General features: G+C 37.9%; 1 protein-coding gene across 4 annotated transcripts in view; it reads left to right on the top strand.

Moving 5' to 3' along the window:
* The window catches only part of NCKAP1 (NCK associated protein 1), a 61,345-nt gene extending 46,135 nt beyond the window's left edge, over positions 1 to 15,210 (top strand). For all 4 annotated transcript variants that reach the window (XM_054829561.1, XM_054829560.1, XM_054829562.1 and 1 more), the window contains 7 exons: positions 417 to 499; positions 933 to 1,013; positions 4,974 to 5,067; positions 6,763 to 6,879; positions 10,692 to 10,801; positions 13,436 to 13,525; positions 14,139 to 15,210. In XM_054829561.1, coding sequence (XP_054685536.1) covers positions 417 to 499; positions 933 to 1,013; positions 4,974 to 5,067; positions 6,763 to 6,879; positions 10,692 to 10,801; positions 13,436 to 13,525; positions 14,139 to 14,255 — 692 coding nt within the window. In that variant the 3' untranslated portion in view covers positions 14,256 to 15,210. The remainder of the gene's footprint in view (positions 1 to 416; positions 500 to 932; positions 1,014 to 4,973; positions 5,068 to 6,762; positions 6,880 to 10,691; positions 10,802 to 13,435; positions 13,526 to 14,138) is intronic.
* The last annotated feature ends 1,731 nt before the right edge of the window (positions 15,211 to 16,941 follow it).

Below are 16,941 nucleotides of genomic sequence, written 5' to 3' on the forward strand. Positions count from 1 at the left end.
TTGACGCACATTTCTGATTTGATTCCATGATAGTGTAAATTACTGCATTCTTTGGAAGGATTTTTACATGTAACTAGCATAAGAATTTGTTTTTAACAAAAATAATTATTATAGAGAGACACTTGTGGCCTTAAGAAAACACAGTACTAGTATTACACACAACTGGCAATACTGGATACTAACAGGGTTCATTCCACAAAGTGGTTAACAGGATACTACTTCTACTGAAAATCCTGATGTCAGCTTAGATATAAAAACCTGCTTCAGCGCTATTTATTTTGGCTCTTTTAAGGAATGCCATTGGTTCAGTACCTTGTTTTTTCAGTATTTGGTTGATTTGTTTTCTTTCTCTTTATTGAAGAATTGAGCTTGTAAACAGGTTCTTGTTCATTATTGCTCTTCTCCTTTCTCTTCAGCCGTTGACAGTGTTTTGAAGAGAATGACGATTATTGGTGTTATCTTGTCTTTTCGGTCATTGGCACAGGAAGCACTTAGAGATGTAAGAAATAACTGAATATCTTCCAGATAATTTTCTTTGTATTTAGTTTAATGGAATGATAAGGTATTTGAAGCTTCACTGTTCAGAAATGCTACCTCTTAAAAGGTTGGCATGTGGATAAAATGGCAATACTCAGTCATAACTGAAGTTTGAATTGCAAGTTGGGGGGGATCTACTTTTCTTGAGTACTGTTCAGAGAAATGTTGCATTAAAACATACAGGTTTTAATTTGAGCATGCCTGTTAATGTTTTCTGTGTTTAGCACATTTTAAAAGCTTACATTTCACTTGGTAAACAGCTTGATTTTGAGTATATTAGGCTCTAATGTCTTAAATCTGCAAACAAATTTATATGCATAAAATAAAAACTCTATAAGTCCAGTAAAATAATGGGAAGTATTTTTCCTCATTTTGTATGTGTTTGTGTCTCTTAGGTCTTATCCTACCACATTCCTTTCCTTGTAAGTTCCATCGAGGACTTTAAAGATCACATTCCGCGAGAGACTGACATGAAGGTAATGTTTGGCCCAAAAGGTGATGGAGTAATTTCTGGAGTTTGCTGAAAATATGTAAGGGCAAGACTTTCATAGTGTGAAAAATCAAGAAACAGAGAACACCCTTTTTTGCAGGGTTTGGTTTTTTTTTTCCAAAGAGCTAAGTAGTTGTACATCTGCAGCCTTCTGATGTTTTATCAAGTGTTAAAACAAGAATAAGTGATAAAGGGAAGAATACTGAGCTGCTTCATAGCGTGAGCAGCATAACTGGTAGAACTAAATGTTTCAAGGACTCTGCGTACCTGGTTGGAACTCTATGCATGTAACAGCTACGAGGCTGATTTTTTACCTTAAATTGAGAATTCTCGTGAACCCGCCATCTGAAATGCTTGGAAAAAAGTTAGCAGCTTAAATAAGGTGCCTTGCTTCTCAATGGCAGTATGTTTCCATCCAAAACTCCTTGTCGGTACATCATGTGGCTTCTGGACACATAGGCGCAGTAGCTGCAGCATAGCTGTTTTTTTAATCTCTTATTGCAGCTTGGAGCCCATAAAGATTTGCAAGCTTCTTAATAGTGTTTTGGCAATTTGATTTGCAGAAAATGTGTAGTTGGATATACACTGCACAACTCTGAATTCACTTTTACAGAAACAATTTTTTAGAAATCTGCTCTTGAGCAAAGTATGGTTTTTGAGGGCCGGAATGCGTTGTTATTTCTGAATGTGAAGTTTACATTTTGCTGTTTACTCTTGAGGAAAGAAACTTAAGTTCTGTTGTGTATGAAGATTCACTAAATAAATAAAAATATCCTTCCTGTTTTTAAAAGTACATTACAAGAACAGTTCTGAGTCCGTTACGGTGGGCTTCATGATTTCAGAAGACATGGTTTAGCAGTGTCTAAAAATGTGTCAGAGGTTGCATGAAGAATATAAGTTACTGAAATTTCATATGTATGCTATTTCATTCCAAAATATAATCAAATGCTCTCTGAAACTTGCAATGCTGAGAAACCATGAATGATGTCCCAGAAAACATTGAAATTCATACCACAATAGAGGAATTCTATGGAAATGCTATGGAAAATTAACTTCAAGAGTACTGGCTCATGATAAAAATTGTATAAAAATTATGTATGTTGCCTTAGCACTTCTCAAGAAGAGCCTTTCTAAAAGTCTCACCAATAGTTAGAGAAAATCATTGATCATGAAAGCATCGTGTTCCATTATTGAACTTGAGGAATCAGCACACAGAAGAGATGAGGAGGGAAGTTCGCCACTCACTTTGCCTGATCTTTTCAGACAGCGTCTTACAGCCTCTGGTATCTAAGGGGTGCTGAAAAGTAGGGTAGGATCAAGGCTGCAGCAGTATTTTACCACTGATATTTTTTAAGCTGATGATAATGGATCATTTTAAACATCTCAGTGGATCTCTAAAGACATCACTGAACTTGTGTCAACAGATACAATGAAGCATAGTATTTGCTGCTTCTCTGCTGGAAGTCACTGGAGTAATTTGTAGTCACTGGAATAATTGGATGGCAAAAAAAACTATCTGCTGCTAAATAAAACCATGCTGAGGACTGTTCTCTGGCTCATGCCACATAGCACCACCTAATATTTGGCTGTTGGCCTTCTCTGGGCCTACTGTAGTTCTGCTGTGATTCTCAAATATACCTGGTTTGTGTGTGTTTTTCCTAGCTCAAAGTGTCTGAAATAAATTCTAAGCGCTGTGGTACTGTCTACCATGCTGGTGCTTGCACGATGCCAACCGTAGATGTCACGTCTTGTGGTGTGGCATGACGCCACGTAGGCTTATTTTAGAGCGCATAGCTCACATGGATAATGTTGGAGGACTGTGCGTGGAGAAGGAGCCAAACCTGTGTAGTTTTGCCCATAGTGCCTAGTGGGAATACTGGGAACTCTGGCGTGTGCTACCCCGCAACTCTGCCAGAGCTTTGTCTTGAAACAGCTTGTTGGAAGGGCCAGAACTGTGCTAGAGCCTGCTAACAATTAAGCCCTGTGGACAATCAGCAGCTCATTGTCTGAGCTTTCTCCTGGCCTTGTCACATACAGCGGTGCAATTACAGGCAACAAAGGCTTCTCTTGGGACTGTTCAACCCCAGCCAGGAACTGAACACCAGGCAGCTGCTTGCTCACCCCAGACAGTTTAATAGGATAACAAAGGAAAAGAATAATAATAATAATAAAATTCTATATATACAGTAATAAGATATATAAAACCTATATAAAACAAGTGATGCACAAATGCAATTGGTCACCACATGTGAAAAACCCCAATGCCCAAGTCTGTTTCCGAGCAGCGACCCCACCTCCCGGCTGGCTTCCCCAGTTGCATCCGGACCGCGACGTTCCATGGCAGGGAATGTCCCTTGGCCAGCCTGGGCCAGCTGTCCTGGCTGTGCCCTCCAGCTTCTCCTGCACCTGGCCGGGCGTGAGAGGCTGAACAGTCCTTGACTCAGTGTAGGCACCACAGCTACCCAGCATCGGCTAAAAACATCAGTGTGCTACCAACGTTATTCTCAGCCTAAATCCAAACCACGGCACTGTGCCAGCTACTAGGAAGAGAGTTAACTCTATCTCTGCCAAAACCAGGACAGGGACAATAAGGTAGACTTCTTTTTCTTAAATGAAGGCATGTCAACAGATGGATTTTACAAGGCTTTGTGCAGTTGTCCAATTGGCCATATTTTAGGGCATAACGACATAGTAATTTCCTCTATACTGAGTTTACCAAGCAAAGCATAAATAGCTTTAAAGCTGTTGATGAAATAAATACTTGTTATGGAATGTTATTTTTGTTTTAGTGTCCCTGAAACTTAGGATTTAGGATGACTGGCAAAATGGGGAATTGTTCTCATTTTATTTGGTTATTTTTTAATATTAAATTGTTGGGATGTCTATACAGGCTTTTAGAAGCAGGCTTGCATTTGTTCCACTGTTGCACCTTAACCAGTTTGTAGTGAACCAGCTCCCATCCAGGTGCTCTGTAATTCTTTTAATGCAGGACTGTACAGGAGCTACTGTCATCTGTCCTGCCGACAACATGGCGCTTTGCAAACAAAATTGTATGCTTTTCGTATCAGAACTTGCCGTTGGGTAGCCAGGCTGGAGCACACGAGTAAGAACAATCTGCACGATATCCCCTGTGTGCAGCTGAGCAGCTCTATGTGAGAATTTATGGGCAAAGTGTGAAACTTCTCAATTTTTAATGGCAGTAAGACACATCTTAGCATTTCCCGTAGTCCTCTGTATGTGATATAAACCTGCTTTTGCAGAGATTCATCTGAACTACAGCTTCAGATACGTTGTCCAAAATGTAAACTGGGAAAAGAGGGGACAACCTTGTGGGAAGTTTTTTAATGGCAATAGAAGATACAGCCTGGGACAGGCTGGAAAATGGAATATATTTCAAGATGTTCTTAGTTCCTCCAAGTGCAAGGGAACTTAAAATCTAATTCTTGGCACTTGGAATCACTGCACACTGAATCTGTATCAAATTTGACTGTTGTAAGATTTCTCTTCTGCCTTACTTTAATATTTTGGGACTTTTGGCTTTTGTCTAAAAATGCTGTTTGCAGATGTTAGCTGATACTTTAGAGCTGGTAGAGAAAATCTGTTGATTTATTTTGAACAGTAAAGAAAAATGTAGAAACAGCTAATTGGAAGCCAGGATGTTTGCTTTGGAGGTAATGTAGAAAAGTATACAAACTCTGTTTGGCTTGACAAAAAGAAATTATAATCTAGCACACAAAGTACTGACCCAGCTGTTCAATGGAGGTTAGAAACAAACAAAAATCTAGAGTCTCTTTATCTCGTTTTAGCCAAGTCTCTGAAATTCCTTAGTGCCTCAAACTCTTAATATGAACATTTTAAACATGACAGCAAAGATGCGCTTCATCATGCTGGCACAAAAAGCATTCAATGTTGTCTTTTTTGTAATTGCTTTTCTTCTGGTCCTCAGGTGGCAATGAATGTATATGAACTGTCATCAGCTGCTGGGTTGCCTTGTGAGATTGACCCTGCCTTGGTCGTAGCACTGTCTTCCCAAAAGTCAGGTAAGAAGGTACAATTTAAAAAATATAAGTGTAAAAAAAAAAAAAAAAAAAACCAACCAAAAATGAAAAAACCCACAAAACAACAAAAACCCCCAACCAAAAAGCCCTAAGGGGAGCAAAAAAATAAATGCACCCAGGCATGGAAGTGTTTAAAGTGCTAGGAGGAGACTTCTATATCTAGAGTCCTTTGTATTCCTTCAATAAACTTCATAAACGGCATAAGAACATGAATTATTTGTGCCTGCTGCCTACTGATGTGTTAGCTTGAGAATCTTTTCAACCACATCTGAATTACTTGTTGACCCAGAAAAGAATAACTAGATGTTGGAGGACTTTAATAGCTAATGGTGAAAACTGCTGTAATTTGAGGACAACGAAAATAGGAGTGTATTGTGAACGACTGCGGACATGATCAGTTCTGCTGTACAGGTCTGTAACGAATCTGTGCCACGTAAGTAGGTGTGAGGAGCTGAAATGCCAGCTGAATAATGCACTGCATCATGAATTTCACAACATTGTGTTACCGGTGTGTTATACAAGTGTTAATGTGGAGCTTACAAGGGGAAACACAGTAAAATAAACATGTTAATGTTCTAGCATGTATAGTGCTTTGTCTTAAGTGCTTTAAAGCACCGCTGTCTAAGCTTTTCGCTTTGTTTACTCTGGCAGGTTTGAAGGCATGAATTAGGACTCTTCAGTGCTTTTTGACAGTCCTCAGCTTTATTCCCCATCTTCCTTACTGAGCACCTCATTGCCTTTTTTTTCCCTGTGTGTAATTGGTAGTTAATGTTATAATCAGATTGTGAATACTTTAAATGCTACCTAAGTTGGTTTTTCTTGCTTTAATAGTAGTTATTTTGGGAGCAGAAAATACATTTAATTCCAAGGGGCATTCTAATATTCAAACTTAAAGGTCAAGCACAATTTCTTTATGTACCTTAAAAAAAAAAGTGTATTTGTTTTATAGGCATTATATGTATAATATACGTTGGTATATCTTTGGAAAATAGCTACTATCTGAAATGGCATTTTAAATAGATTTATTATCGTTGTGGTACAGCTGTGAAATGTTTAAGCTGGGTGAACAAGACGGAATTTTTGTCTATTTTCATGATTGGTTAGGATCTTGTATTTTGATCCTTATCCTTGTATTTTGAAGTATTTTGCTTTTAGTAATTCATTTTGCACAGATGTAAGTACTGTATTTCACCAACTTTTGACTTGTTTTTAAACTAATCTTACGCTAAGGTGTGGTGATGCCGCTGTTTTTGAAAACGCAAAGGTTTAGTGTGAATTGAGGTGAGCGCACGTTGCCTTCTGCTCATTTACCAAAGGGCGAGTGCAAGAGAAGCTCTCCTCACCTCAGAGCTAGAACTGGATTTACACCACCACGTAAAAATACTATTCTGCTCAGCATATTAAAGTCTTGGTAACTAAATGGTTCGAAGTGATAGGGTGGCAGTGGCTCGCCTTCATTCTTGTAGATAACAAGCTGGGTATCCTGAAGCTCCACCCTGTGTCTTTTGGCAAGGACTGACATAATAGTCCTCCTTTCACCATACAGACATTGACTTTGTTATTGATGGGTTTAAATTTCAGTTTGGTCAAACACTTCAGATTCTAAGCTACCTGCAGTTGAAAGGAAATACTTTAAGATGACTTCTTTAATTAAAGAACTTTGGTTTTGTTTTTTAGAAAACATAAGTCCAGAGGAAGAATATAAAATTGCTTGCCTTCTCATGGTCTTTGTGGCAGTCTCCTTGCCGACTTTGGCTAGCAATGTGATGTCTCAGTATAGCCCCGCCATTGAAGGTAATGTAAAGTCACCTAAATATTTGCTGTGAATGCTTTCTTCGTAATAGTCCTGGTAGTTTCTTGAATACTTTTGCTTTAAACATTTATTTACTTTTTCTAGTGGACAAAATTTAAAAATCAGTTAGTCCTAATCCAGGAAAGTTCTTCTGATAGTTAGTTACTTTAAAAAGCATTTACTTAACTCTTGTTCGAGATAACTTTCTATGAAAAATGAATCTTCTACTTGAGATTTTAGAACAGTTCAGGTACTGTAGGGGGCAATCTTGTCCTAGTATGTGGAATTGTTAGAGTGTACATTTACATTAATTAGTGAAAGACTTATCTAATAGTATAGATGTTTTAGTAATCTTTACATTGGCTTTGGGCCACACATACAAGGTGTCTTTTCTATATTTAACATGCTGTTTATATTACTAAGCATAAAATTTTGAAAACAGAATCTGGAAGGTGTAAGCTGTGAACAGAATTATATCCTATGCAGTAGTTGAACTTATTTTAAAAAAAAATAAAAATCTTTGCCTCAAGGAAATTCTTTGCATGTAATCCACCAAAAAAAAAAGTTCCTTTCAGACAAAATTAAGTTGGAAAAAAAAGACTGACAAAACTGTTCCAACACACACAAAAGTCACCTTTCAGCTGTTCAAGCTATTCCCTTTGTGAAGTGTAGCATGGCTCATATAAAAGACCGTGTTTATTCTGCATCCATTTACTGGTCCGTTTACTGGTTACACTGGGTTTTTTGTGGGTTTTTTTTAAAGTTGCATTATTTTTAATCCGGTCAAAAATTAACTCACAAAGAATGTCTAAACTGACTTCTGAAAAATTAAAGTACTAGGAAAAGACCAAAGATTCTGAAAGTCTTCTGTATCATTTAGTATAGCATGCAGATCACATCTTTTTAAGAGACTTAAGATTGTTGTTTTGAATTGGGTTAATTAACGTTTTCTTCAGTTTGGAGAGATTAGGGATTTGTTAACTCTAGTTTCATTCGAAACTAATAGTGTAGCCTTTTGCCAATTGTGAAAAAGTTGGATATATCTCTGATGCAACAAGTAGAACTTGAACATTGATTTGAAAAGTTATGAATTTTAATGTTAACAGCTTTTTCTGATGACTAGGGAGAGCAATCTGTAACGTGCAGAGTTGTTTCATGTTATCTGCTCTCATAGCATTTCTACAGCTTTTTGCGAGCGTTTTCAAAGTCATGATGGCTGAATGAAAATCTCAGAATATAGGCAAGAGCAGGGAATATCCAAGGTGATTGGTGAGGGGCATGGGTAGAAACTTGCTTGTTAAAGGACAATCAGGACGGTTCTCTTAACTCAGTCCAAATGAACTTGCTTGTGTGTGCTTAAGACCACATCTCTTAAATATTACTTGTTTATAGTTTTGTAAAAGAAACCCTCTGGAAACACTTTCTGGTACCATTTTCTCCTTCGAAAGCATCTTAGCTACTGCAGAGTCTCAAAACTCGTACTATTTGCCAGGGGGACGGTACTAAAAGTTTTTAACGGTGATTATATTTTCACATTCGCCCCTCTGCACGTTTATTTCTGAGAACATGAGTGAGGCTAGCTAGAGGTTCTCCAGGTTAGATTTCCTGCAGGTTTGCCTTTCTCGAACTCTCCTCTCTTCCAAAGACCCTCTCAGTCCTTAGGTTCTCAGCAAGCTGAAGCAACAGATAATTCTTATCTTCTGCCTGTTCTATATCATGTAGCTTAAATATTCCAGTTTCTGTGAATTCATTTACATTCAGTAACCCTTAACGTGAAGCCAGGCAAAGCCTTGTTTCAAAGTGAGTTCTTGAAGTAAGTACAGTTAATCTCTTAAAACTGTGACTGGAGAGAAATTACACCTAGAACTCAAATAAGCCCGTATTAGGAGTTGCTACTGATTTTATGAGATGTGGCCTCTGTATTATGTAATTCTTTACTGAGTGGGCTCTTTTTTATTGAAAGGAAGAGAGTCTGGCAAAAGGAATACATAAAATGTGTTCACTCTACAAAAATAACTGAACAAACAGAATAGACTTTGTCAATCCTTGCATAATATTACTTTTTCTTGTGTTCTGTCCTTATTGTAGAACATCTGGCTTTAGACGCTTAATATAGATACTATTTCCAGAATGACAACTTAATAAATGCTGGTTTTTAATGAAGTAAATTCCTTGGACAAATCCTGAATTTATCCATCAACAAGTCACAGATTTGAAGGAGTTTCAGCTTTCTAATCTGGCAAGACATACCTGCCAAATACAGACAGTTCTTGGAGAGCTTTCGCAATGTCTGCATTCTCTCTGCCTACTGCAAGATCAAGCCTGTTCCTTCCACTAGCTCCAGATAAAGGCTCAGACTCTAACAGGCCTTTACTTTTGTTCCCAGCAAGAAATCTGAACTGCTAGTCAAATACCAGGCTAGAGGACTGATTTATTGTCTAGAGGCTAGAATAGAAGACTAGTCTGCAAGAGACATAGCCTTTTCTAAATACTTGAAACCCGTCATAGGCTGGAAGACAATTCCGTAGTTGAATTCCCTTGCTGATGCTTTCTCGACAGTCTCTCAGACATAAAAATGAAGTCACTTCAAAAACAAGTATAAACCTAAATCAGCAGAATTAAGGAGAACAGCTGTTCTTGACTGACGTTCAAGGAAAGTGGTGATCTTTTTTTTTTTTTTTTTTTTGACTAGCATATTCATGCAACAATATCTAATTAAAAAAAATAGGAGGTGGAGTATCAGCTCTGGGGGGGCCTGCTGGTGGAGATCCACAGGGATCTTTGCTGGGACCTACTAGTCAGTGTATTCATAGACCACCTAGATGGAGGAGTGAAGAGTGAGGTGAGAAAATGTTCATATCATGCAAAGTTATTGGGGGTATCAGAGGAGTAAAGAACTGCAGATAGGTATCATGACGCTGAGTAAATTGGGCAATAAAATGACAGATAAAATTCATTTTAAGTAAGAAATGAGGGGAAAGTAATTTTTCTCATGTGAAGTGATGGGGTCTAGCTGACCTCATTATTCAGGCATGATCTTGGAGTTATGATAAGTGACTGAAAAAATTACCTCAGTGCTCAGCAATGGGCAAAAAGAATCGGTAAGAATCCGCAGCGTTTGCGTGCTTGAATGCTTGCCAACGCCTTCAAAGACCACCTCCTTTTCATATGCTAGCACTTTCCCAAAGTATTTGCCCACGTTTTCTATTAATTTTGAAGTGGTCCATTTGAGTTAATTTGCCTAGAAGAGATACCGGGCTTACTGAGCAGCGGTTCTTCTGCTCTCTTTGCAGACTGGTGTCATTTAATCACCTTCCAGGCCCCTGAAGCCTAGGCGAATTTTAGGCAAGATGTTATGTACAGCAGTTATTTGTTCTTGAGTTCCTGTAGATGTCTCGGGTGAATGTTGTCTGGGCGTGATGACTTGTTTGTTTACTCAGAGAAGAGAAAAACAGCCAAATAGCTTGAAAAAATCCTGCTTGCACATGTCTTTTTAGCTTAGTCAAGTGGGAATATTCTCAAGTTTTGTAGAAACCAAATAAACTTCCAGTATATTCTTTTTCCTTATTTCCAAAAGCCACGGGGATCTTTGTCAGGTTGTTGTGACCATCACAGCATTCGGAAGGGACATCTGTACTTCTGGTGGCTTCCCTGATACCTAGTTCAGAGGGAAAGAGTGCTTTGCTCCCCTCGTGTAAGATGCTAAAAGTTGATCTTTTATTGTGACAAGTCTGTTTACTCTTTGGTGATATTTTCCCAAGAATACTGTCATTTTCAAAGACGATGCTGAGGTAATTTGTATGTTTTTATTTAGGGCATTGCAACAACATTCATTGCTTGGCAAAAGCTATCAACCAGATTGCTGCAGCTTTATTTACCATCCACAAGGGAAGCATTGAAGACCGTCTTAAAGAATTTTTGGCCGTATGTATAACTTCATTTCTAGAGCCTTTTAGCCTCTAAAAAGAGGGGAACTCTCACCCCCTAATGCCCCTCAATCCATTTGATATACAGTGTGTCTTGTGCAGTGCTGTCATGAAATTATCGATGTGTTTGTCATTGCATTACCTTTTACGGTGGCAATCAGCCATGAGTAACCTTAATCGCAAGGGCATACTATAAAGATTTAGATCAGTATGGATGAGTATTGATTAACCAACACTTACTCCAATAGTAATATTGCTTCATGATGCTTGTAATGTTACTTACTTTCCTGTAGCTATAGATTGCAGAGACACTAGAGTTATTGTATAATACGGTGTTGATTTTGATTAGGAGAAGATCAGGTGTGGGTTAGTTACTTTTTGAAGTCTAGCAATACGTTAAAATTCATACCTTTAACAAGAAAAATATTGATCGACCTCAGGAAGTATTTTCAAATTCAGGTGGAAAATGTAATCTTAATTTGGGATGCAATGCAATTGATTCCATATAAATCTGGTTTTGGTGCCAAGAGAGAAAGCATATTGTTAATACAAGTCTATATGTAGATCAAACTTAGTAGTAGTCCTTTAGCAATAGTCAGCTGTGTGTGACGTTGGAAAGTAACAGTAGTAAATCAGTACACGTGTCATAATTGTTTTTTCAGTATAATCCTTAGTATTTTAGCACATACCCATGACTGGAAAAAGAAATGCGCAATGTATATAGAGCCAAGATTCTGTCTAGCAGACTTTTCCCATGATGTGCTGGACTCTTTAGTTTATCTTTTCAAAGGAGGTAACTCCAGAGTGGCTTTTGAGTTGTACCTTTTGACGTGCCTGTCTTTCTTAAACAGTAACTGCCTGATAGGACTGTGCTGCGGAGATGTTTGGGAAGAGGAATTTTTATGCTGCAGAGTAGGTTGAAGATCAAAGCTTCTCAAATCCTTAGTGATGCTTAGAAAAAAATCAAAAGCCCTTAGGTGGTGGTGATGCATTTTAAATACATTTTTGTTGTTCTGCCTGAGTAGAAATAGAATTTTTGAAGTGGCTTTTAATTAGCCAATAGTTGAAGGGAAACTAAAGGCTAAAATGGCAGCTTTAATTTCTAAAAATTAGTACTGGTTTTGAGTGATTCTTGATTTTTGCTGTTTGGCCTTGAAATGTGAAAAAATACATCCCCCTTCCCCCTTCTGTTAGGTGCCTTACGCATTTATGGGGGTGGGATAATGGGAACTTTCCACAACTGGTAATCCACAGAAACAATTTTTTTTTTCCTTAAAAGGATCTTTCACTTCTGGAAGTTCATTGCATTTTGTAAAACAGAAAAAAACCTTTGGCCGTTGACCTTGTCTAATGCAACTGCTGGCTGTAAAAGATGAAAGAGAAATGGTTGTGTCAAGTTGCATACACTTGACAAGTGAAGGAAACCAGTATGGTTTCATGTGATAAAAACACTTTTGGTATGAGGGTTGCATTTTTTCAGTGTTTACGAACTGGTTTCAGACCATTGCTTTTACTGCACAGACCATGACTTGATGGTTCGGATATTTTGTTAATCTTTCTTTTCTAACACCTTTTATATATCACTTAGTGTTAGCCCAAAAGAAAAACATTTCTCTGAAGAAGAAAATGTACTGCTGGGGATGATCTGCTTTCCGGTCAAAGTTAGCTAAATACAGAAAAAACTTACTAGGTTATTTAATACTGATGAGTATGTGCCAAAATTATTTTGAAGTATGCATGTTCATTTTATATTACAAATTGATTAATGACAGAATTTGTTCAGGAGGAATCTTGATTTAGATTTTAAAGCTAACGTTTTAAGTTAAAATCCGTTTCTGGTAAACGTGCTTTATGCGCATTGTTATTGCTTGGTGTGAGGGCGTAAGTGATGACTGTACATCTGAAAGTTGAAAAGAGGTGTTGCTTTTCAGACTTCTGTAAGGCATGACAACATGGGTTATCATTGCGTCTGCAAATTAAGTATTTTACTGTGTTCTGTCATCCTGAGCTTGTAAAAACCTAAGTATGTGTTACAAGTTTCTAAGGTACCTTTTAAAACTTATATTGTAGGGTTGCTTGTGGTCTGGTAAAATATTATTCATTTGCATTTAGGATGACACTTTTTCAATTAAAAATATAGTTTAGGAAGTAAAACTTAATTTGTCCTTCTATTGCAAAACGGGTATAACTTCAAACAATAAAACTTCCAATCACTTTCAATCTTACCAAAATACATTAAGTTTATATGTGTTTTGGAAAGGACAGAGAAAGTGAGATCTTGAGCCCATGAAAGTTCTGTCATTATTTTTAGTAGATTTTATAATGGTCAACCAATAATTACAGCCAAAAGTTCTTTGCAATAAATTAATTTACTTTCTGTATTAATACAGCACATACCACTTAGAAAACACTACTAGAAATAACCAAAAATGGCTCACTGAGACTGAAGCCTGGTGATGGTTCGTGTGTTCAGGATTACTGGCTTTCCTGTGTCGTTATGTGCGCACGGCAGCGTCTGTTGGCTTGGGATATTGATTCCTTCAGAAGGGTTTTGTGTGTGTGTGTACAACAAAATAGAAGTCGATCGATGCATGGTTTTATTTATTGCTTTGAAATATTCATTTTTATGTAGCTTGCATCGTCTAGTCTACTGAAGATTGGCCAGGAGACGGACAAAACTACTACAAGGAACAGAGAATCTGTTTACCTACTACTAGACATGGTAAGCTTTTGTCTATTTTACGTGTCACTAACTTAAGGAATAGGCTCCACGTTGCGTCCTTCAGCAAGGGGGTTTTGGGTGATGCCTTGTGTGTTGTAGCTCATCAACCAGTGGAAATAATGTTTTTGGTTATCCTTCCTGGCATTCTAATGTCGGAAATGAATTGTTTTCATTCCCCAAAGACATACATGCATTTTGTACCATTGTCCTTCGCTGCCTAGAACATTGGATCGCTTGGTTCAGATCACTTTCATTGATCATTTAGTACATGCCATATTAAAGTGGAATTTCACGTTAAAGAAGCACTGTTCAGAGTGTGCGTGTGAGGAAACCCCTCTGCTCAGAGGGGGGGGTTTTCAGTATTCTGTATCTTTTGGAAGCAGTAGGACTGCTATATGGCTATATATAGGAAAGCTAAATAACTGGCTTTGAGAAGCGGTGAGTTTATAGCAACGTGTTTCTCCCCAACGTTTAAACTTGGCATTATTTCTTTTTGTTATGAAATATGTGAGTGTTGTGGTGGTGCAGACCAGAAGTATCTCCACGGAATAGATGAGCAGCAGCGGGCAGTAGAAGGTGTTCTGCAAAACCTTGTGTTTCTGGTATTTTTCAGATTGTGCAGGAGTCTCCATTCCTGACGATGGATCTCTTGGAGTCTTGTTTCCCTTACGTCTTGCTGAGAAATGCATACCATGCTGTCTACAAACAAAGTGTCACATCCTCTGCCTAAGTATCTACTTACTGGAGATAAGACATAGCACGCATCTATGTGGCCTCAGTTTTATCTGTAAACTGTGGAGCTCTTTTACTTTATGGCCTGATGAACAGTTTTGTGGATTATAAACTTTTTCCATAAAGTTGTATTTCTGATCAGTGGTTTCTTAATATGGTTGTACTACAATATAAGCTTGGTTGATTTTAGGTTGCACATTCATGGAAAAATCTTTTTTTCTCATTTCTTCCTTTTTTTAATTTTATTTTTTACTTTAGAGCATCAGTTATGTTTAAAAATTACTACTTCTGCTATATGTTTTTTGATATTGATCATGCAAAACAAAAATTGCTTGTTTATTTCCCAGAAGAAAAAATGTATTTAGTGATTATTTTAGATAGTGTAGCTTTCATCTGTGTGTAAATTATTTCATATAGGGAGAGTTATAATCTTGTACCTATTGTTCTTACTGAAAACAAATATTGGATGTGCATTTCTGTGAAGTAATTACAGCATTTCTAGTTTTATTTTGAAACATTCACCGATCTACGTACTATGACACTATCTAACATTAAAAATGTTATAGGACTGCTTATCCTTCAGACAGCGATCCTCTCCCGATACTCTTAAACAACAGCAAGTGGTGTTGTTTGTATAAAGCATAGTGGAAATTTTTTTTAAACTAACTTCTGTGGTGCCCTGTTGGCATTAACACTACCATTGTACCCTGCTGTATAATAAACATTCTTACACATTTATCACATGTTGATAAAATGTTAGCCCTTAACCACTTTTTATATGTTTTAAATTTTTGAAATTCAAGTGTACCTTCCATAACATACAATAAACACTAGACTGTATTATCTGTAGGTGAATTATTTTTAATATAAATGTTATCCTAGTATTTTAAGCTTAAACTGTGCTGTTGTGCATTGATTTACATCTCACAGTTCATTAAATATCAATCCTTAGAGCTTTTATGTGAAGACTTCTTTTAATCCTTCACCTTCTGGCTTCTGCGATAGCGAATCTTGTAAAAAGTTGGAAGAAGGAATTAAAAACAATGTAAAAAGTGTCAGTTCAGTGCCATTATCCTTTAAATCTTAATTTTACGTAATACAACCAGAAAAGCGTTTATGTAGTACGCAGCGATGCCAGTTGTACCCATAGAAATAAGCGTGTTGTTAAAGTATAAAACTTGAAATAATCATCAAACAGGAGAGTGTTGCTAAAACCGTAACATCAGACATTACTGAGACAGATATATAATAGGCCTTTTTTATCAGTCGTGCAAATTGGCGTGCAGGATAGCATTGGCTCATTTAGCCTGAAAGCTGACCAGATGGTTGTGCTCTTTAATCCACAGCGTATAAAAGCTATGTGTTTCTTAACAGGCTCTGGACATTGTATAGAGCCCCTGTTCTCGATGCAACTTATGTGCATGCTGGTAACTTTTTCTATTATGAAAGAGCTGTTGTGTGCTCAGTTACAATAGCTTCCTCTGTCCAGAGGAAGAAAGTACTGGAATAAAATTGTCCTAAGGAAGTAAGACAGTACATCTATATTTTTCCTAATTAGGCATTTTACGTTATAACCATCGAACTGGTTTTAAGTGGATAATTTAGTACCGTAACGGATAAGTTTGTTCATAAAGAAGTTAGGGCAAATGTGAGACTTAAGAGTTCTGTTCTGTAATATTTATCATCAAATACGTTCAAATGGCTTGATTTTAATTAAGGTTTTGATTGTAAAGTAGCCTTTTCTGGAAGAACAATGCCGATTTTCAAGAGTGACTCTTGAAAAACTCAAGTTTAAGAAATAACCTATGTTGTGTCTTTAATCTTTTTAAGTACAAAGCAATCACATTTGGTAGTTTACCTCGGATCCCTGTCAGCTTTCCAGTGTCTGAGGTGTGACTGCACTAAGCCTAGAAAATGGGTGATCTCTGACAAACAGCTAACGAGCGCGTTATCTCTGCAAGAAGCTACTTCCGATGCAGCGGGATTAGATTTAGTCGTCAGCCTTTCAGATTCAGCAGTTTGAGTCTGACGCGATTGTGCCGTGCTGTCTGGCGCCCAAACGCCTGAGCTGGTGCCTTCCTAACCACCCTTCCTGCCAGAAGTCAGAGCAACCTCAGAACCGAACCAAACAACGGGGAAATCGGGCAAGAATTACGCGGACTCATCCGTGCATTGGTTGGATTTTGGAGTGGGTTGTTTTGGGTGGGAGTGGGAGGGTATCCTTGCTTTGTTCTTTGTTGTATTTCTGTTACTTCTGGTTTCAGCTGAGCTATCACAAAGCTCTGTAGGGTTCAGCCTGCTTGTGGAAGGCCGAGCACATCGAGCGTGGTCCTCAAGGCAACCTGTGTCCGTGTACGACGCAAAGCGTAATAATAAGCCTGTCGAAGAGTTCGGCGGGGAAGAAGGTAGAGAAGTAATTCCTCCTCTGGAGCTGGCAACACCCGTGTCCACAACTTAGTAAGCTCAACTGTTAATGTTGTATGTTGAGTCATCTCAAGTGGCTTTTTGTGAGTTTCTGGAAGTGTTTGTCATTCCTGGAGGATGAAGCGCAGATGGCTGAGCTGGTCCCATATGGAGCCAGCTTGGAGCAAATGTCTGATCCGCGGAGGAAGGCTCTGCCTCGCGAGAGGGAGAAAGCGTGGAAGAAGAATGTCCTGTTGCTGCCCAGAAAACTATTGTTTTGG

Source organism: Grus americana, chromosome 6 (genome assembly GCF_028858705.1).
Source record: "Grus americana isolate bGruAme1 chromosome 6, bGruAme1.mat, whole genome shotgun sequence".
Classification (NCBI taxonomy): Eukaryota; Metazoa; Chordata; class Aves; order Gruiformes; family Gruidae; genus Grus; species Grus americana.